The sequence below is a fragment of the Saccoglossus kowalevskii genome, chromosome 10 (genome assembly GCF_978046115.1).
Source record: "Saccoglossus kowalevskii chromosome 10, keSacKowa6.1, whole genome shotgun sequence".
NCBI lineage: Eukaryota > Metazoa > Hemichordata > Enteropneusta > Harrimaniidae > Saccoglossus > Saccoglossus kowalevskii.
Window position 1 is genome coordinate 21,344,671 of NC_140650.1, and position 21,713 is coordinate 21,366,383.

General features: G+C 32.5%; 1 protein-coding gene across 10 annotated transcripts in view; it reads right to left on the bottom strand.

Annotated features, from left to right (window-relative positions):
* Nucleotides 1–21,713, bottom strand: part of LOC100376626 (uncharacterized) — an 87,867-nt gene that overhangs the window by 27,310 nt on the left and 38,844 nt on the right. For 9 of the 10 annotated variants that reach the window (XM_078009946.2, XM_078009950.2, XM_078009949.2 and 6 more), the window contains 8 exons: nucleotides 18,831–18,884; nucleotides 15,770–15,844; nucleotides 14,702–14,848; nucleotides 13,613–13,822; nucleotides 12,285–12,302; nucleotides 10,304–10,450; nucleotides 8,795–8,869; nucleotides 264–5,513 (listed from right to left, as the gene is read on the bottom strand). In XM_078009946.2, coding sequence (XP_077866072.2) covers nucleotides 264–5,513; nucleotides 8,795–8,869; nucleotides 10,304–10,450; nucleotides 12,285–12,302; nucleotides 13,613–13,822; nucleotides 14,702–14,848; nucleotides 15,770–15,844; nucleotides 18,831–18,884 — 5,976 coding nt within the window. The remainder of the gene's footprint in view (nucleotides 1–263; nucleotides 5,514–8,794; nucleotides 8,870–10,303; nucleotides 10,451–12,284; nucleotides 12,303–13,612; nucleotides 13,823–14,701; nucleotides 14,849–15,769; nucleotides 15,845–18,830; nucleotides 18,885–21,713) is intronic. The other variant, XM_078009942.2, reaches the window with a different exon arrangement.

Consider the following 21,713-nt stretch of genomic DNA (forward strand, 5'->3'; position numbering starts at 1 on the left):
AATAGTTTTACAGTATCAGTCTTTGCCTTGTAAGTTAAAATTGAAGCCACATGACTTGGCACAGAAAATCTAATAGAGTAGTATAGATATTTAGTGTGGCCACTACATCAGTACTAAAGGGACCTTGGCATTTGGCTTGTTGAGATTTATTTTCAATTTAGTCTAAATGTATCATAATATCAATCATTTTTGAGTGTTCTTCATTCTTAAGTACTTGTGTAATACAACATAGAATTGGTCAGATTTGAATAATTTACACTCACTCTTGTCTCCATTGTTGCTGCACTAGTTTCCATCTCTTTAACCTTCTCTCTGAGAACATTCAGCTGTTTCTCTAACGCAACAACTTTCTCTTTCAATTTCTTTTCATTCATCTGTAGCTCTCCAGTCTTCTTCTGCAGATCACTCTCTGACTTTTTTACATCATCCATTTTATCAGTAAGCAGATCTTTCTCAAGTTTCAGTTGATCATTGTCCATTTTTAACATCCTCTCAGCACTCTCAAGTTCTCGTACCTGGTGTTTGAAATTAAGCTCTTGATTTTCTAATTCAGAAACTTGGTCTTTTAAAGCACATTCCGATTTCTCTAACATCTTCAATTTCTGTTGTAAGCTATTCCCAGATGTTTCAAGTTCTTTCTCTCTTAGTTGGGATCTGTCTATTGCCTCTTCCAGCTGTTTTAATTTCCTCTCTAAAGCTTTGTTTGTTTGTTTCAAAGTATTTTCAGTTTTATCAAACATTTCTTCTGCAGTGTTCAATTCCTTCTGAAGAGCTTCTTCAGTCTTCTTAGAACTCTCTAACTTTTTCTTTAAGGTTTGTTCCACTTTTTCTAAAGCAATTACTTTATCTTGAAGCTCTTCGTAGTCCTCATCATACCTTTTTTTTGACTGGCCCTTCTCTTTCTCAATATCTTTCAATCTATTTCTCAGCTTAGATTCCTCTTCCTTTAGATAGCTGAAATCATCCTCTAAAGCTGTGTGTAGTTTCTTTATACTCTTTTCACTATTCTCACTTCTTTTTAAGTCATGTCTCAATTTATCTGCAACATCTTCAAGCTGCTGTACTTGCTCGTTAAGTTCTTCTATTTCTTTCTTGGTTTTTGTATCTTTTGCCTGTTCCAAGGACAGAACTGCAGCCTTCAGTGTTTCTTCAGACTTTTCTAACCTCTCAACCTTTTTGACAAGTTCTGTTTCTCTTCTCTCTGACCTTGATAGCTTCTCCTTAAGAGGGGATTGGGAATCACTTGCCATCATGATATCATTTTTAAGGTCCTTCTCTCGTTGCTCCAGCTGTTCAACCTTCTTCCGCAGACAGTTTGCAAGTTCTTTATGCTTAATCTCCTGTTTGCCAACAGTATCAATTTGCTCTGTCTGAAATTTAATTTGTGGTTGGATTCTCTCAATATCCCATGTTTTCTTCTTTACTTCCATGTCAAGGACATGGACTTGCTCTTTTAATTTCATTTCAGACATCTCTAAGTCCAGAATGCGACTTCTCATCTCGTCTTTCTCAACCTTCCTCTGCTGGTAAAGCTTATCAATATCAGCATTCTTTTCAGTAAGCTTTTGTTTCAATTTTCTTTCAGACCTTTCCAAATGTTCTACATCATCTTTAAGCATTTCTTCAGACATCTGTAATTCCTCGATTTGTTTCTGAATCTTTTCAAGTGACTTTTGTTCTTCCATCTTTTTCATATCACCCACTGACTCTGTTTCATGTAATCTATCTTTAAGCTCACTGCTAATTCTTTCTGATTCATCAGCCTTTTCTTGGGTATCCTCCAAGTCTCGCCTCAATTTACTGTTTTCTTCTTCAAGCTCATCAATTTGTTCTTTCAGATGGTTGTTCGATTCTTTCACCCTCTTGTTCTCAATTTCTGCACTCTCAAGGCGATCTTCCAATTCTGTCTTCACAGTCTCTGTCTCGTACAGTTTGTTTTGCAGTTCATTGTCAGAATACTCCAACTCTTTCACTCGATCTCTCAAATTCTTTTCATTAGATTTACTTTCAGTTTGGATGTCTTCTAGCTGCTGTGACAATAATTTCTGTGATTCCTTTTCAGCCTGTTCAGTGGTTTCCAGCTGCTTCTTCATTCGATTTAATTCATCTTTGTGAGCTTGTTCTCCAGATTCAAATTGCTCAATCTTTTCTTGAAGCCTTTTATTTGCTTTTTGGGTTTCTTTGTTGTGCTGTTCAGCATCCTCAATCTGACCACGCATCATAGCTTTCAAGTTCTCTAATGCATGAATTTGTCCCTGCATTTCACCTTGATCTTCTTCCAACTGCTCGATCCTTTCCTTCAGAGCTTCTTCATTTTCTCTATAGACAACTGTAGCTTCTTGAAGCATATCCTTAGCAGTCCTTTCAGCCTCAGCAAGTTGGGAGATTCTGTCTTTCAAATCACCTTCCAGCTCCTCAAGTTCATGTATTCTTTCTTGATATGCTAAGGTTGATGATTCTGCTGCCTGCTTCCAAGTATTCTCGGTTTCCTTTGTTTTCTGTTTTATCTCCTGCTTCAGATGACTTTCATTATCTTCAAGCTCTTGAATTCTCTGTTTTAATACTGTTTCTAATTCTTCTAACTCTGCCACTCTTTCATTTAACAAGTCTTCACTTTGACGCCACATTTCTGATGCTACTTCATTCTCACGGACTTTGGCTTCTAATTGTTCCCTTAGATCAATTTCAACAACTTCCATTTCCTGTAATCGCAACCTAGATTTATCTTCTGTATCTTCAAGGTCTTTTATTTTAACTTTCCAAGCCTTCTCATTTTCTATCCTGTCTTTAAGTGTTTCTTGGTAATTCTTCTTAGCACTTTCCTCTGATTCAGTAAGTTCAATGATTTTCGCTTTCAGTAATGACTCACATTCCTGCAATTCAGCAATTCTCTCCTGCAGAGAATAAGTTGCAATTTCCCTTTCAGAAGCTTTAACTTTGATCTCTTCCTGTTTCTCTACCTCTTTCTTCAATGTAACCTCCTGCTGTTGCAATGCTTGCACTTTCTCATTTAGAGTTTTTATGACAACTTCAGACTCAGACAGTTGGTCTTTTAAATGATGTTCTTTTTCATTCCACATTTTCTGGTCCTCTTCATAACTTTTCTGTGATTTGAAAAGTGCATCTGAATTCTGTGAAAGTTTACTCCTGATATCCCTTTCAGAGTTTTCAAGATCATCAACCTGTTCCTTCAATGTAGCTATCTCCATGGAGAGACTTTGCTTGAGATCTTCAAACTTATTTGAATCTTCAGCATTCTGGTTTTCCAAATCTTTGATCTTCCCTTGCAAATTTGATACCTCTGAGAGGTGTTCTTTCTTCAGTTCATCAATACATTCCAATTCCTCGGAAAGTTCTGCAAGTTTCTTTCTTAGTTCCTGGTTAGTCCTTTCTAAATCTTGGATCTGTTCTTGCAATGAAGTTAATTCTTCAAAATGGTCTTCCTTAAGATCTACTTCAATATCTTTCCTCCTCTGTACTTCCAGCTCTAGTTCTTTAATTTCCTTCATCAAAGCTTCATTATTACTACTATCAAGCTGTGCACTTTCCAGTTCCGACAATTTATCCCTCAAGTCTTTATCTGAATTTTCCAATTGTAAAACCTTCTCCTGTAATTCTTTTTCTGATTTTTCAACTTCATCAAGCTTCTCCCTTAGGTCCTCAGATGTTTTCTCTTGCCCATCCAAAGCTGCTTTTACCGTTTTTCCACTTTCCTCCAATTCCACGATCCGTTCTCTAGATGTTTTCTCTGAATCTTCTAACTCATTAATAATTTTCTTCAAAACAGTTTCTTGGATGTCCTGCTCTTCTATCCTGTTTTCTGCTTCTTCAAGCTTTTGTGTTAGTTCATCGTTCTCCTTTGTTAAGACTTTAACCTTTTCTTCTCCAGCAGCAGCTATTACAGATTCCAGTCTTTGTTCTTGGTTAACTAGTCGTACATTACTTTCTTTCAAATCAGCAGCTAATGTTTCTTTTTCTGTAATAACATTATTAAGCTGCTCTGAGAGGTTGCTCTCAGAAGCTGTCAAGTTATCTATTCTTTCATTTGTTTTCTTCAGCTCTTCTCTAGCCTCTAAAAGTTTAACTTCAATTTCTTCCTTTTCTGATGACATCTCAAGCATTTCTTCCTTCATCTGTGCCTCAGAGACTTGCAAATCATTGTTGAGTTTGTTTACTTCTGCATTCCTTTCTTCTACTTCTTGTAATTTCTGGTTTGCGACTTCTAATTGCCTTGTCAAAAGCGCACTTTCTTCTTCCAACTTCTCTTTGGTTGTCTCAATTTCACCAATTTTCATTTTAAGCATAGATACTTCATTCTCATGCTCTTTAATGACTTTTTCACTTTCCTCATCTTTCAGATTTGCATCCCTTAATTGTGCCACAAGTTCAGCTTTTTCTGAGGTCAATTCAACAATTTTATTATTCAGTTCTTCTTCAGAAACCTGCAAATCTTTGACAATATTCTTCAATACATTCTCACTTGCTTGTAACTCGTAAACCCTATCTGCATATGACTGCTCCTTCTGCGAATCCATATTCAGTAGAAGATTTTGCGGCATGCTAACATTCTCTACTGTTACACGCTCTATAGGTTGTTCTACAGAAGATTGGACTTGAGCCTCTGAGGTGACATCTAATGATGGTGATTGATCTATTTTTTCATCAGTTTCAAGCTCCTGTAATTTCTCCAGAGCGTCCTGGTACATTTTGAGAAGATTCTCTTTTTCTGATGTAGTCTTGGAAAGAGCCTCTTTCAAAGAGGTTTGTGATGTCCTCAGATCATTAATGGTTTGTTCCTGTGTCTCTGACACCTCTATTTCACTGTGCATAGGTTCAGAATCTCCATTCATTAATTTTGATTTAAGCTTTTCATTTTCCTCTTTTAAATCAAACAAATCTGCTTCTAAAACCTTTTCCGAGCTTTCTAGTTCCCAAATCCTGTCTTTCATCTTCAAAACGTCTCCATTTTCTTTATCATCATCAGTTTTATCTCCTGGCAGTGATTTTAAATTTGGGTTTTCAATCTCTAACAATTGTAATTTGTCTTTTAGAACATCATTTTCCACTTTAATTTGGTTGATCTGTCCCTTAAGTTCTTTTTCGGCAAGTTCATATGAGTTAAGTTGGTTGGATAATTTCTCATTCTCAGATTTTAATTGCTTCAGTTCAGTATCCAGATTCTGGTTTATTGCATCACTGTCAAACTTCTGTTTTGAAGAAGTTTCAGAGCTTTCTAGAATCTTGATTTTTAGACACAATTCCTGGATTTGCTCTCCCTTCTTAGAGTCCTCAGATATGCTTGCATCAAGTTGTTCTTTCAGCTGAACCTCTGCTTGTTCTGCTTTTCTTGAGATTTCTTTCAATGTATGCTCTCTGATTTCATATTCCTCAACTTTTTCATTGTATGATGATTCATGATGTTGAATATTTTCTTGCAATTCCACAATCTCACGTTCAAGTGCTTCAATATGCTTCCTGAGAACAAGTTCCGTTTGCTCCATTTCTGCAATTTTCTGTAATAACAACAATAATGATATTATTAATATGTGTTCTGACTTAATATGGGATTTCTAATAATATATCTGACAAGAAAGCATTAAAGCGATGAAGATGGTTATAAGAAAGAATTTGTTGATGTCTAGTCATTTGTTAAACATAATTCATGTTACTCGGAATAGAACTGCTTTCACAAATCTACATAATTTATACATTACTTCAATCACTAAATGCTTGGGACACAAGCTCAAATTAAGGATCATTATAAGGAAAACGTTATATTGTCATTACTATAACGCAAAACACTGTTAGAAATCAATCACTATCAATTACAATGTTGATTTCCGCGAACAGTTTGTAAAACTAAAAAAATAATAAATTAAACAAATGAGCTAATTAATATGCAGTCCACAAATTGGCTTTGAAAATATAACTGATATATTAGTGATCTTGTTTTGAAGTAATTAATTTTGAAATGCACACTACAAAGACATTATTCACTTTGATTACACTTTTCCAATAGTACAACTCCAAAAGAGTGCATGTAAACCATGGTGCATGTATATGTATATACTGGATCATTAAAAATGCAACACATTTTGATCATAGACATACCTCGCCACTTACATAAAGTGCATGCACCACTAATAGAACAAATACAGTGTCTGTTAGAATTAATTGACAAAATTAATTCTGGCAAAGCTTGATTAAATGATTAAATTCTACCAAATAAAATAGAAGTTGTGATACTTTGAAAGCAGTTTTTTTTAAAAAAGACACAAAAACACATCACAGTGGCATATGTATTGCTACCAGTACTAAATTACCAAGCTATTGGGTTTAGGATTGAGTATAATTTGCACTGGCTGAGCAGATACTAGCTGTCCAACAAAATAAAGACCAAAGACCACAAAAAAGAAAAAAAAACCAACAAGGATGAGACACTTAAAAGCGATTTTACCTGTTCTACTGTACTAAGAATTCGATTTGACCTATCTTTTAGAAAAACTGTCAAAAGTACTGCAGGTGACGAACCATACCGTCGTATTTACTAAAACCGCTTCAGACCCACATACCTAACCCGGTGTTTTGATACTATATACATGTCAATAGAACAGAAGATCCTTTAACAATAGCTGCCAGCTAAACAATAGAAAACAACTGACATTTGGCTTTCAGTTAAGAAATCACATTCCAACGACCAAAAAAGAAAAAACTGCACAGGTTGAAATTTGGCAAAATTCCAAAAGGATTTAGAAACTTGGTATCATACTTTAGTAGAGTTAGGTTTTGAGTACTTATGTAATTATATACAGGGGCTGTTCAGGGGAGTTGACTGAGTAAACAAAAGACTGCTGGCAAGAAAATAGAAGACAATAGACAGGTAGGATATTTATCGTCTCCTTAAAATATCATTGCCGTTTAAATGGCAAAGTACAATATGTATAGGTCACTGTCATTCAATTCAAACAATGCCACGAGCTTGACCATTTTCCAAGGTTTTTTAAGGAATTTGGAGGTAAAACAATTTGTCAATACAATTGTATTTTGTTTTTACAAACTTTAGACAAATATAAGGTGAATAGAGATGCCAGTGGGACATGAATATATGGCTCATTTAGCCACCTGAAGCCGAATTTCTGTTTTATTTGAATCAATTTTCATTTTAAAGGTATTAATATTTTTTAGACATTTACTGACAATTAATTGAATAATGTATCCTTTAAAACTTCCAATCTTGTCTCATTTTTTTTATATAATTGGCAATGATTTAATATGTTTAGGTTAAAATTTGAATTACATATTTGATTTGGAAGGGGTGAATTGTGACAATATTTGACAATGTCAACTGAAGACAAAAGTCCAAGTGTAAACCAAAGACATTTTCTCATAAGATTTTGCACATATTTGTGATTGTTTCTATAATTTCCTTGTTATTATTGGACCTAATTTCACATTACATTAGGTGTTAGCATATGTCAGTCCATTTTTTTATTTCAATTAATTAATTAATTAAAATATGAATAATATTCATATATAACAAATTTGCTCTATTGGTGGTGCATGCAATTTGAGGTTTATGTGCAAATTCTATTAGAGGTGCACTTCTAATAGAACAAATACAGTATTGTGTTTAATAAATAATATAATAATACAAATTAAAGTTCGGTCAGATTCCTGAATTCGACTGTCAGTGTTGTTGCCATGACCATGTATCCTAGTAACAGTTTAGTCACTTCAAGTTATGTCTTTCAGCTTGCAAGGTATATTCAAGTTAATTTATGAATTGAATAAATCCTAAAATAACCTCATTTGTAAAACTATCAATACAGGAGTCATAAAAGGTTGGTAAACTACATTAAATTACAGGTATTTATACAATGGAATTTCCATTAGGCTTAAATGCAACCAAACTATGCACACTCAATTATAATATTTATCTTATTTAAATGCATTAATAATTAACTGCATTTTAATTTTTTCTAGAAGTGAAATCTGCTAATTACAATAGATTACATTGTTCACTGGAAAATTCCTGCCCATGCTCAACAGTGAAATTAAATACCAGAGAAATTTAATGCTTTAAGCATATGTCGCCAGGTATATCTAAATATCTTGTTTCTTTTCTAATGTTTCAAGCATGTAAGGAGGAATCACCTTTATCCGTTTGTTAAAAGCAATAATGGCAAGCGCCTGATTTTCTAAATTCGTTACACAGGAAAAAAAGTTTGCTGCCAATTATTGGTTGGCCTATCCAAGCATATGGGATGTTATTTTTAAACTTTTGTACTGCAAATGCAGATTGATATATAATTTGTTTATATATTATATAATATATGAAGTTATAGAAACATTTAATCATTAAAGGGGAAGCTGTCAAACCAGGAGATTGCACCAGGGACTCATGGGACACTATGGTATCCTTAATGTTGTTTTCAATTGTCATCAAGTGTAGTACTTTTACTGTGTGATTAGGCTTAACAGGTTTCTATTAACACGAGTACCTATATTTGTTGGGGGGGGGGGTTTCTGATATGTAATTGGCATTTAAAGATGATTGTTATTGTACGTACTAAACCAACTGGTATACATGCATATTAGAGAATTTCATTGCTTCATCAAACGAATACTCATATGTGTGCTTACAGAAACATTTTCAATTCATGATAAATCAAAGTCCAATATTCATCAATATGCAGTGCCTAACAACAATATTAAAAATCACATTTTCTCCTCCATAATGCATCTTTAAAAATAAATGTGCACTGGGACAAATGATGGTAAAAATTCCATTTACCTGATGAGCAGCTTTAATTTCATCAACTTTAGCTTTCAGATGTTGAAGTTCTTCTAGAGTCATGACAGATTTCAGCTACAATGAAAAAGAATGTACGATTCAAACAAGATGTCCATGTGAACACAAATGCAAAGTAGTGATGAACACAAGAAAAATCTTTGACAGAGAACATTTTGAGTAAAAAAAAAAAATTTGGAGACTAATAACAATTTCTTGGGAAGGTGATTTCGAAATTTTACAGTGGAGGAGAAATTTTACGATAACACAATAAAAGTACCCATATGCAAAAACATGCAGCAATTGTTAACATTCCAATTAATATACTTAGGGAGTATATTACAAGTTACCAAAGTCATTGACTTCCAAGTTTCACTAAAAAACACAATTTAGTAACTCACAAAAAGCAGTTTAAATGACAAGCATTATGTGCAAAGAATATAGATTTTGTGAATCTCTGCTTCAATTTGTCCATGTACACGTGTTGTAACAAGTTATGACAAGATACAGATCCAGTATGTTTTCATTGTAAGATTACCACTTTAGTAGTTCATGTGCATATGATTACATGAGGTGAATGTAATCTATCCTGAGACATGTGGCAGATAAGGCATAAAATCTGTTCATGCAAAGCCTGAGACTTCCAGAATGGTAGAAATTCATGATTTGTTGTGTATTTTCAAAACCTAAACAGCCACCAGACAAACATCTTGAATCCAATGCATACTGTGAAATGCTTTATTTTTTTAGCTGGAATTAATTTTCGCTGAAAAGACATTTTAGGTGTATTGTATGGAATTTATTTTCACTGATTTTTGGCGAGTTGTACGTAAAACATAGGAAAAAGGGTATACTGTAAAATACTTTATTTTAGCTGGAATTAATTTTCGCTGAAAAGGCTTTTTGGGTGTTTTGTATAGAATTTATTTTCACTGATTTTTATTTTCACGGAATTATTCTTTTAGCAAAAATAGAATACTTTACAGTATGTGTGACATGATGCAAGCGTCAAGTTTTAATGCGATCAGGCCAATGCAAACATCTGGAAAAACAGACATACACACAGACTTAGGCAGAGGCCTATTCACATACCGTAGTTCATACCCACCATAGAATCCAGTCAGTAGAAATGACTATTTTGAACTTTAGGCATTACTCTGCGAATCATCCAATGACAGAGAGAGAAATCTAGGTCAGGGGAAGCCCCATGACCTCGAGATTTCCCCCTTACGTCATGAACCATGTGACCGAGGTAATAAAGCAGCGCCATATTAGCTACCAAGTCAGTCTTGTTCTTTTTTTCCGCACCGAGGACTAATGTGTACAGATTAATGCCTACAGTTCAAAATAGTCATTTTGACTGACCGGAGTCTATGGTGGGTAATTGAACAGAGTGAATTTCATTTGAATGAGAACTGATTTCTGTGTAAAACACATAAACGTTAAATTCAGACTGCAGCAATCTATCTGCAAAGCAGTCTTGAAGACAATAAAGATTTATTCATATCTCACCTCAATCTGTTTAGATTCAGCTCCCTCTTTAGCAGCCAAGGTGTCTTCTTTGACCAAACTATCCAACTTACTCTGTAAACTGGAATCTGATACCCTGTCTAGTTTCTCCTGTAATGCTGAGTTGGACTCTTCAAGAATAGCCACTTTCTGTTACAAATTTAATTAATTGCAAAGTTAAAAAAAAAATAATAGACATGAAATGCTTATTCTAACCATAAATAATTTACCAAAAAACACCATATAAAGCAGTTATTGCAGTTCTAATATTAATTTCTTAGTTATAGCTGTTACATGTTAAGTGTTACATGTTAAGGGTATGGTTATTACTTGTAACGTGCATTGTATGTGCTTTAAAATCATAGTTGTGTGAATGTGAAGACTACTGTATATGCACATATACCTCTCACTTCTCTCAGCACTTTATATCCAGGTGACAGAAAATCAAGTCTGCACACACAACTAATTATGTTGAACTGGAAACTTTTCTCACTTAAAACTAAATTATCACAATTATTACTAGGATTAACAGAACTAATTTATGGGATTTCATTAATGAATTAATCCAAACAAGTTTAACTCAGCCATGGAGTTTGGGAGGCCTGACTGTACATTCATCTGACCACACATTCTGACTACTACACAGATCAAGAGTAAAACTACATTTACATTCTTAGATGTACCACTGACACAAACACATTACTGAAATACATACATTTGTAAACTCACACCGATTATGTATAAAAACCTGAATTCAAAGCTCTGAACAAGTCAACCTTAGACTCAACAGATACCCAAAACAAGAATGAAATGTCCGCACACATTACATCTCACGTTCTTGATAACAGTTAATGTCTATTATTAAATCCATTCATTCATTGATTGTCAGTTTAATGGCTGCGTTCTATTGTCACAACTAAATTTAAGAGCCTTAGTTGTTATGACAATGGTAACTCTAATTTACATCTTTCATTTCTTTTATCTTGCTATTGTATTCGATAATTATAAACCCCTCGTCTGTTCTAGCATGAAACATGTAATTCCATCACTTTACTAAGTAGAAATTAATGTATGTTTTTAATCAAATCACCAGTTGATTTTCTTTCTTTCAAAATATGAATTTACATGTATACCTTACCATATACCCCAGCTGTTGATAATTCCCATCATTCAAATCAATGCATGCATACATAAACATGGTAAAAACATATGTAGGATAGACATAGGATAAGAGTTTTTATTCAAGGACTGAACAACTCAAAAATAATTGTACCGTATTTGCTCTATTGGAAGCACATCTCTAATGGAAGCACCGAAAACCAAAAATTGCATTTATTGTATACAGGATCATTAAAATACTTATTTTGAAATAGACATATATATGTCATTTATATAAGGGCAAGCATTATTAATAGAGAAATTATAGTACATCAGTATCTCATTGGATTGGATTTTAATAACATGCAATGATTATGAGTAGCGTGACAAGTCAATTTATTTCAGTGGTTCAGGCCTTGTATCAATACAGTCACTCAAAAACACAGTATTTATCCCCACAGACAAAACCACACTGCACAAAGACACATTTTACAAACACACAAACAATATTTATTTCACTGCCAAACATATATTCAGCTACATTTTTTCAGAACATTTTTTTTATAGTTTTATAATTTTTGTTCAAAATAAATTATTTTCGTTTACTGATAAACTATGTAATCAAATTACAACAATGATAAAATATGTCAATGGCAGTGAAATAAAATAAAAATAAATTTATAACTAAACTGGTAATTCTTTGACCAATCTCCATGCTTCTACCAATTGATTGTTTTTTCCAAACATTGCAAATAATAATATCAGTGATTTGAAAATATAAAGAGACAGAAATTGGAGAATCTGTCTGGTAAAGAGTTACCAAATTAGAAATCAGATTACATTAATGTGAGAAATTATTGGATTATGAAATTAACAAATATATCACCTGTGGTAGTAACTCAGTCTGCATGCCAAAAAAAAACAACATGAAATAATACGATGTTAGAATTATGCAAATATTAAAAGGTGGCAAAATGGCTGACATTTGAAATCTACATCTCAGTTAATGACAAATCAGGGCTGAAAATGTCCATAACATTTATGTTAATTTTGTACCAGTATGAATGCATTTTTATAGAATGAACTTCAGATATTACCAGTAATACAGATAAAACTGTGAAATGACTTTGATGGGTCTGGTATGTTTTTAACATTTTTTCCACATTAAATCTAAAACTGAACAATATTATGAAACATGCGAGGATCGATAAAAATGATAACTCTGTGCTTATTATAGCAAATGGAATTTTTTTTTTCAAAGCGATATCATTTTTTTTTTCAAGTTCAATATTTAAGAAGATGTTTGCCTTATCTTTGTAATTTGTGTGACCACTGAAACATGTTATCACAAAATCATTAAATGAAAATGTCATTCAAAATGGCTGCACTAGATGATACAAGAGCAACTGGCAGCAAAACAAATTTCGGAGAAAAAGGTTCAGAATGATTTTAGATATAAAATACATTTGTATTAAAGTTAGCTGAAAGGTACAAAGTGGTACAAAATCAACATAAACCTATGTCTTTGATTATCAAAGATATTTGGGGATTTGTAATGTAGTATTGATTATTATTATTAAGTAACAAATATTGAGCAAGCATGTGATTTTAGTTTTAGTTTGGTGCAACATAACCGCTCTCAACATAAATATTAATATAAAAACATACAAGATTGAAACATGGTCACATTGATAACATAATATAACATGATACTGTAGAGCTATTAATTATTTACTGGTTTTTATTTTACTATTTTCGTTGATGAAAATTCGCTAAAATAAATCTACGTGAACATGTAGAATAACAATAGAACTCATTGTTTCCCTGTCACGTTCGTAAACTTAAAACCCAAAATCAAAATAGTAAAATCAAATTCCAGTGAAAATAAATGGTTTTACAGCATGTTTGAATGGGTTCAATACATCACTGATACCATATGAAGATATAATTGATTTTGCTGGGTGAATCATCAAAACATGGTCTTTTACATGTTCACTTGTGTGTGATCACATGCTCTAGTTGCATTATTACCATAAATAATATTTACTTTTTGGAAAGAACATTGACAAAGAACAAAATTAAATAGTTATTGATCTTGATACATTGAAAACAGCTTAAATTTCATTTTGTAGGACTGAATATTTTGTGGGTTACAATCGTCCTCTTAAACCTTCTTAATTCTTAAATAACAACAATTATTTTAATACACTATACCTGTTTCTCGTCCCTGACTTCAGCTATTTTTTGGAAGAGAAGTTCATTTTCATAATCCCGCCCCTCTTTATCGGATGACATCTGTTTCTTTAAAAGTTTGATTTCATCTTTGAGTTTACTTTCATTTTTGAGGTACACATCCTCCATAGCATGAAACTTGGATTCAGATTTTTTTCTATCTTCAATTATTTCTTCAAGTTCATCAATTTTCTACAAAAAAGATAAAATAACAAAATAGTCCATGTGTCCTTCACACATCAAGAAATAGAATAATAATTTATTGTCTTTATCCCTTTGAATACCACAAATTTTCCAAACAACATTTTTACACACATTGCATTTTCTTTTTTGGGACATAATTTCCTGTTGACTACAGTACTGGCTTTATTAAAAGCGAATGAAAATCCAAAATTGTATGTGTTGTATGCTGAATCATTAAAATATGACTTATTTTCCCCCATAGAAAAACTTTGATGAGCATAAATAGAGCAAATATTGAGCAAAATATTTAAAATTGTTTATTTTTTGAAAGGTAACAAAAGTTGACTTTGGCATTCAAAAAGAGTGAATGTGCAAGATTTATGTTGATAAACAGTGATTTTCCCACAACTCAATAAACTCTCTCGATTTGAATGCAAATTCGGATCTGCTTGCGCTGTGTACTAAAGACAGACTTTGGCACGTTAGAGTCATTCAATGTGTCAAAATCATCCTAGCAACCTAGATTTTGTTTTGTATGCGTTGAGATGCACAACAATAAAAGTCATCATGTTTGGTAATATCTCGCATGTACGACACAATGCCCATTTCCCCATAACCTTTCCACCACCAGTTCCCTCTTTTTATCACAGATTCACAAAACAGTCTTATTTATAGTCTGCATTTTCCTTCAGAACACTGGGAAAAAAAATAGTTTTTTTTTAGTAAAAACTGAAAATTGACTTAAATATTGTCTGTTGGCTCCAAATTAGGCGATATTTCCAGAAGCATTGAAGAATACAATAAAAAAGTGCAGAATAATGTGGATGAGAAGGGTTGGTGGTGATCAGGTTAATAGGTGTATCACAATTAAGAGATACAAATACCAACCTTATTGCAGTCATCTAAGACGTTTAGATTGCTTCTAAGTTCCACTTCAGTACTACTAACTTTAGCAGCAAGTCTGTCTTTCTCATGCTCCAAATCCATAACTTTCCTTTTTAAGCTAGTTTCGCTACTAGTCATCTTCTTGAGTTTCTAAAATATGAAATGAAGAAACATTAGATTGTGTAAGGCATCTTTTCCTCCGGGCATAAATATCAATATTCAAGCCATAATATTTTTATTACATCCTACTCACAGGATGTATGTATTAAAATTTACCATCGCATTGCATCCAACAGAATACCATTCTTGCAAATCCACCATGTGATTTATAGTCTGAGCTTAATGAATTCTAATATAAGCTGTCTCGTCGATTAAAGGATTATTGATCAGCCAACACTCTGATGTGAGGCGAAAGATTATTGATTAGACAAACACTCAATTTGAGGTGAACATGGCTAACCACTATACCATGCAAAACAATGTAACGAGGCAGTCAAATATACGCGGGATATTTCATGTCAAAAACATATACTAAATTAGCATGAAAATTAAGAGCATGTAATAAGAGTCAAATGTTTTGAAAAGTTTAATTTATTCATTTCACATATTCACATATTCACAGCATGCTGCTCGGATTAACATATAAATTCACACTTGTTATCATAATAAATATGTTTGCAATACAAATATTATTTTATATGTTCATAGCTCTATTTTTCTTTCAATTTTTTTTTCTTTCTTTGGATTTTTTTATTTTTATTTTTTATATAATCAGATATCTTATCAACAATATTATAAACAGTGTCACATGTGCTTTGGAAATAAAACCAAATGATGCGAGACAGGCTGTGAATATACATGATATTTAATTATCTGCGAATTATAAATATGAATGCAAAACAGTAGTTAGTAAAGGTGGGTTTCAGATGTACAAGAAGTTTTAAATTTTGGGGAAAAAATTGTATTTTGAAGTCATGGTCTAGCATTGATCAGGTGATCAGAGTCTAGCCAAGATCAGGTGATCAGAGTCCAGCCATGATCAGGTGATCAGTCTAGCCATGTTGTACTTACCAGGTCTGCAATGTCCAGCATTGCTCGTGCCTGTAACAAGGACTTTTTATCCTCTACTGACAATCTATCATCATCCTATCAAAACAAAAATAAATATATTTATGATTGTATTTAAAAAAAATGAAACAAATTTGTGTATATTTAATTCCTACAAAATGGGGTATTACAACTATTAGTTTTAACAAATTATATTTTGATTGTACTTTTAATCACAAATGAATTATCAACATTTTATTATTATATGAAAATAAAAAATAATTTCTGTTTACAGCATACATATATACATATTATTCATGATCTTTAATTTAGACAAATCTTTCAATAACATTTTTTATGCAAACCTAAAATCAACATAATTTCTGCCTTGAAAAAATATTTTAGATCGTCAAATCATCAAAAAATAGATGGTTTTGATTTCTATATATGTACATTCATTCAGTAATTTCACAGAACTATAGTACATCATGCATAATTAATACAGCAATACGTTGGCCAGTCACACCACACAGGTCATTTTCTGTCAACTGTACACATTTTATGTCTATTTATATTTTACATAATGTTTTTCACACTACATAATCAAGCACGCAATTGAAGCCTATGATCAATCAATACTCCATATTTTCATACCCAAACTATAATAGTCTTACCACGATAAGTAAATTGTTGTTCATGTCGTATAAAAAAAAATGGTAAATATCCCGGTGTTTATGTTGATAAATCCAATAAGTACGCCAGTGTTTACAGAGATCCACCATTTACTATTTTTGCTAATCCACAATAAATGCTAATGACTCTATTGTGTCAAATTGTTACAACATGTTACCTCATATTTACGCTCTCTTCTTAGCACAGCTGCGGGTTTGGGCTTCGGGAATTTCAACATTTTCAATCGAACCTTAAACACATACGTCTAATTTTACCAGCACACCATTTTAAAAACATGTCTTCCCATGACTAGCCTGTTCATCAGTTGTTTTCAATTCTACTGGTTGTATATGTGCTATTTATGGCCTCAATACAGGCACAATTGAGTCAATGGGATATAAAATTAGCTCGGACAACTTTAGCGCTACTAGTAATAATTACAATCCAATTAATTGCAAGCAAATCACACAATGCATAAATGCATGTTAATTCAGTAGTTTACCGATAATGGTTATTATGTTCTACTTAAATATAATAAGTTTAGAATTGTACTCTCTCGTAATTACCTGATCACACAATGCAGGGATTGTTTAGCTTAGAAATAGGAAAAAAAAAAAATCGAGAACTATTGATCACATATCTTGTGGAAAGTACCAGATTATACATCATATACCATAAACAGGTATTGCCACTGACAATTTTTGCAATTTGACATTCTGCCGGCAAACGTTGGCACGTCTATAGTCACAGGAACTACTGGGTATATACTTTTCTTAATGATCAACGTTGCCTACTACCGGTACAAAATGTTGTGTTTTTTTACACACAAAATTTTTGCAAATTTGTCAAAATAAATATAGTTGTATACATTAATATATAAATAAAAATCTACACATTCAAACAAAAATCATCTATCTTATTTCATACTGATATATATTTACATGAAAGATTTGGCGGAATATTAATCAGTACATAGAATCTCTATATACGAACTCAACAACCAGTTCAACATCCTGAATATGTATTGATCACTTTAAAGGTCATGACCTTAAAAATTTATTGGACTAAACCATTAAACTAATGGCGGTAGCTTGGCAACAGGTGTGTTCACCTAAATCATTTATATTATTTGTTTAATGATATAATCTGAGATAGTTTATAAGAAACAAAACCTTGTTTTATTGTTTTTAAAAAACTGTGAATGTTTGGTATGTATGATTATGCATTTAATATGACAACCAGTGATGTCATCAAATTTATGAATAAACTTTACTGAGATATATCAAAAGAGGGCAGTATACTGCAACGCTTAATGGGATACACTGAATAAATAAAAAAGATGATTTGTAGCTTGTTTTTAAAAGTATGGTAGTTAAACGATAATCTTATGTTTAACTGTTGGTAATTATGAATAACGTTAATTTTATAGTTGTAACTAATTTCTTGTTTCTCTGAATATTTCTCTGAATTGTTCAAGCATTATTATGTGAAATGTTGAATAAAACTGCTAATAGAAATTTGGCAATTTGATGAAGCAAGTGCATTTGCAGGAGCAACATTTCATGAAAAACCCTGCGAATGAAGCTACAGGTTAACTTTTATTGCTGCAATTGGACCAGAAAAATTCACCAAAAATTGTCACTCAGAAAATTAAATTAGTTTATAAAATGGGTCTCATATCAAACACGCATGGCCTGATGACCACTGTATTTTTGAAGTTTTTCAGATTTTTGCTAAAAGACCAGATTGTAAACATTGTACACATAACAATAGTTTGCAATAGGTCAAAAATTTTAGGGGGTGTGGTAGTTAGTCTTGGAGCATTGTTTACGTAGGTCAAATGGAAATACATTCAGACAACTATACTTATATTTGCTCACTAATTCTTAAAAAAATTTAAATGTATTTTATCATTATTTATTACAAAATAAGGATTTTAAACAATAGACTATAAATCACTGTTCTTCATTATTTTTTTGGGTCAACATAAACGCGGTCTTTTATAAAATAGAATTTTAGAATTATCTACAAGAATCCACATGTGCAGTAGAAAGTAGTTAAAGATACCGTCCATCTGTTGTGTTGTCATCATACTTAATTATAATAATTTTGTTAATTTCTTGTTAATTTTAGATGAAACAGACAGAAACTGACAGTTCTTGGACAAAACTTGGAGGTTAGAATAACACAGAAAATGTATGCATGTAGATTCATGGTTGTTGATCTGTGCTGACTAGGGTGTAATAAAAACGTTGAAAGTCACTTTGGTGTACCAATAATAACATATCATACAGATCCCGCAAGATAAAATGTGTTGGCAACTTGACAAAATCAAGTTACTAGTAATGGTGGGAACATCCTCCAGTTTAATTAAAAAAAAACAAATTCAACAGGCTTCCATGATTCCTCTTACCTTATTGTTAGCTATGTCCTCCAGCTTCTGCTTGATATCGACAACTGACATGTCCTGTAAAGAGGGAGAAACATCCATTATTTAGTTGCGTACGTAAAGACTCACAGTCCGATACAGTGAGCGAAAGAACAGCGTAACAATAATCCAAAGTCCACTTGCCGTGCAAACAATTAACATTCACATACATGCGGTGTAGATAAGTCAGGTGACACATAAAACAAGGTTAAAATGCTAGAGACAAAATAACATGTATGTATGTATGCAGTTTAGGAACCGACCACCACCTAGGACCCAGTTCTAGTAGGAACAATGGTGGGTTTCACAGTCATCTATTGTGGATTAAACAATGTGAGATTGTTGTCTGGGAAGAAGGAGTTGACCTCTATATAAATAATAATCAGGTAGGCCGATAAATAGACTTAAAACTTTCTCATTATCACCATCCACTGTCATCGTATTAATAGTGCGACCTAATTCCGATATCAGTGGTTCAAAACAATTATATAGAACCTAAAGCGGAAAAATAAAATAAAAATAATTTTTATGTATAATTTGACACAACCATTAATCTGGTTATTTATAAGTAATAAAAAAAATCACTAAACATCAAGTAAAAACACAAACAAAAACCCCCTGTTGAGCTTCAGATTTATATTCACTGGGAAAACGAACATACCAGCTGACAAACAGTTACTGTTTAGTTTAAATGTAATCAATCAAATGCAGTGTGTACACGCATCTATCGTTATTTCCAAACAACGCAAAAACGTGTCCAACAGATCACAAAACTAGTCCAGCAGTTTGACAATGCAATATTGTGAATTGCTAAAACTAAACACAATGAAGGAGTCAATTCATCCCTAAACAGACAGGAACTGCATGGATATTAAAGTACATGTCTGTAAATACAGTTTAAGGCTTACTTCAATGCTAGACATGGTACAGTCGATATTACCGCTTAGAAACCAATCCATGGTGACACTTAGCTCAGTACTGGATACCGAATGAGATGAGATTACACTGCGCGAGTGTAAACCCATTACCGTTCAACACGTGCGATTTATGCACCCAATTAATCATGCTCTAAAAACATTGACATTAATCTTTTTGTTTGTCTTTAAAATTTTCAACAATTTTAAATGTCAACAAGGCATACATAATAAAATGTTGCCATGGTGATACAATGACCAATATCGGTAAAATAGTAGCACTCCATTTATTACTCTAAACAAAATATGAACACATTTTTTGCTATTTAATATCAGGTGAATTTGTTTTTTCCATAGGTCGAGTTAGCATAACTGAATTGCATGTGTCAATCCAATTTACAGTTCTCACCGAAAATACAATATTCCAAAATTTGAATAAATTTGAATTAATGCTTTAAAACAACTTTTAATTTATATATTAATACTTAATAGTGGTATTAAAATTTATTTTTTCGAAAGTGCTTTACTTGTCACAATAAAGCCACAAATACAATGCCAAACAACACATTTTCTTTAGATGGCTTTATTAGTTCATTAAACCACAGTTATGAGACGCTAAAATAATAAATTTCTAATTTATTCACCTGTTATATACCTATCCCAAATAAATAACGTTGTTACCATATGACACAAATACATTTTTGTTAAAGTAATATTTACAAAAAATAATTATTTGTATACTGGTAATAAAGAGTCGTCTCTAGTGAATCTGTCATGTGAGGGCGCTGTTTATCAACAAGAAATATTTCTATTGTTTTAAGTTTTATGAATGTAAACTTAACTGTTAGTACAAGATTGGTCAAATTGTTGTATTTCTGATTTAGCTTGCGTCAGGGTTTTAATCAGAAAATGAAAAGTGCCTTTTTAAAATGACAGGCAGATAGGCCGGCTAAAAGTCTGGCTTGAATAAATTATTTGGATAAGAGTGTGTAAAATTTAATTCAACCTCCAACAATTAATTACATTTCAAATTAATTGTTAACAGACTTTATCGCCTAATTCATTGATTATATTGTCATAATTGATTGTGAGTAGACTATCATAGAGGTGTTAGGTGGGTTGTAAATGGATTTAATATGGATGCTGGCTGGGTTGGAATGTATACAAGTATTACATGCAGACTGAGTTTGCTATGGATTGGACCGGAGGGTTTGTAACGCAGCCAATGCATTGGGAAGCTGGTAGTTGTGATTTTTAGCGGCTTTTGGGTTATATTTGGATGGTCATAATATTAAGTGGACTCTTACACTGTGGGTCAAACTGTGTTGAAGTATGGTATAAACTAGCACTAAGCACATTACAACTGAACGGCAAAAGATCAGAATATAAAAATACAATAATCACTTCACTAGAGTATTGACATAATATTTTGAAATTTTGTTTTTCTTAGTTTTGTTACACTTTTCAAAAAAAAATAAATAAAAAAACATTTGACTATTGGCATGTAAACACAGCCATGTCAATTTCCCACAATTCTTAAATTACTAATAAAGAAGAATTATCAAGTGATTATTTGGATGTAGTTCAGTATTGAAGAAGGACACTTGATAGAAATTGTCATAAATATTATGATTTTCCAACCATTTATGTTTGATAGTCAGTTTGGAATGTACTGCCAGATTTACCATCCTTTAAACACTGTTGGCTCTGTGGCTATGGGGGCCACGCAAAAATCACAATATTTCTCTTATTAGAAGAGCACATAATTACACAGATTACACATAATTTAGACATGTAAAGACTGCTTTATACACAGGTAGATTTTAATCATGCACTGGTCACTTGGTTCATTGCTGAGTTGACCCCTAGCAAACACCTCTACAAAGGGTTGATACTTCACTTTAACTCATAATTTACATAATAATATTACAATACAGGTTTCATATTTATGAGA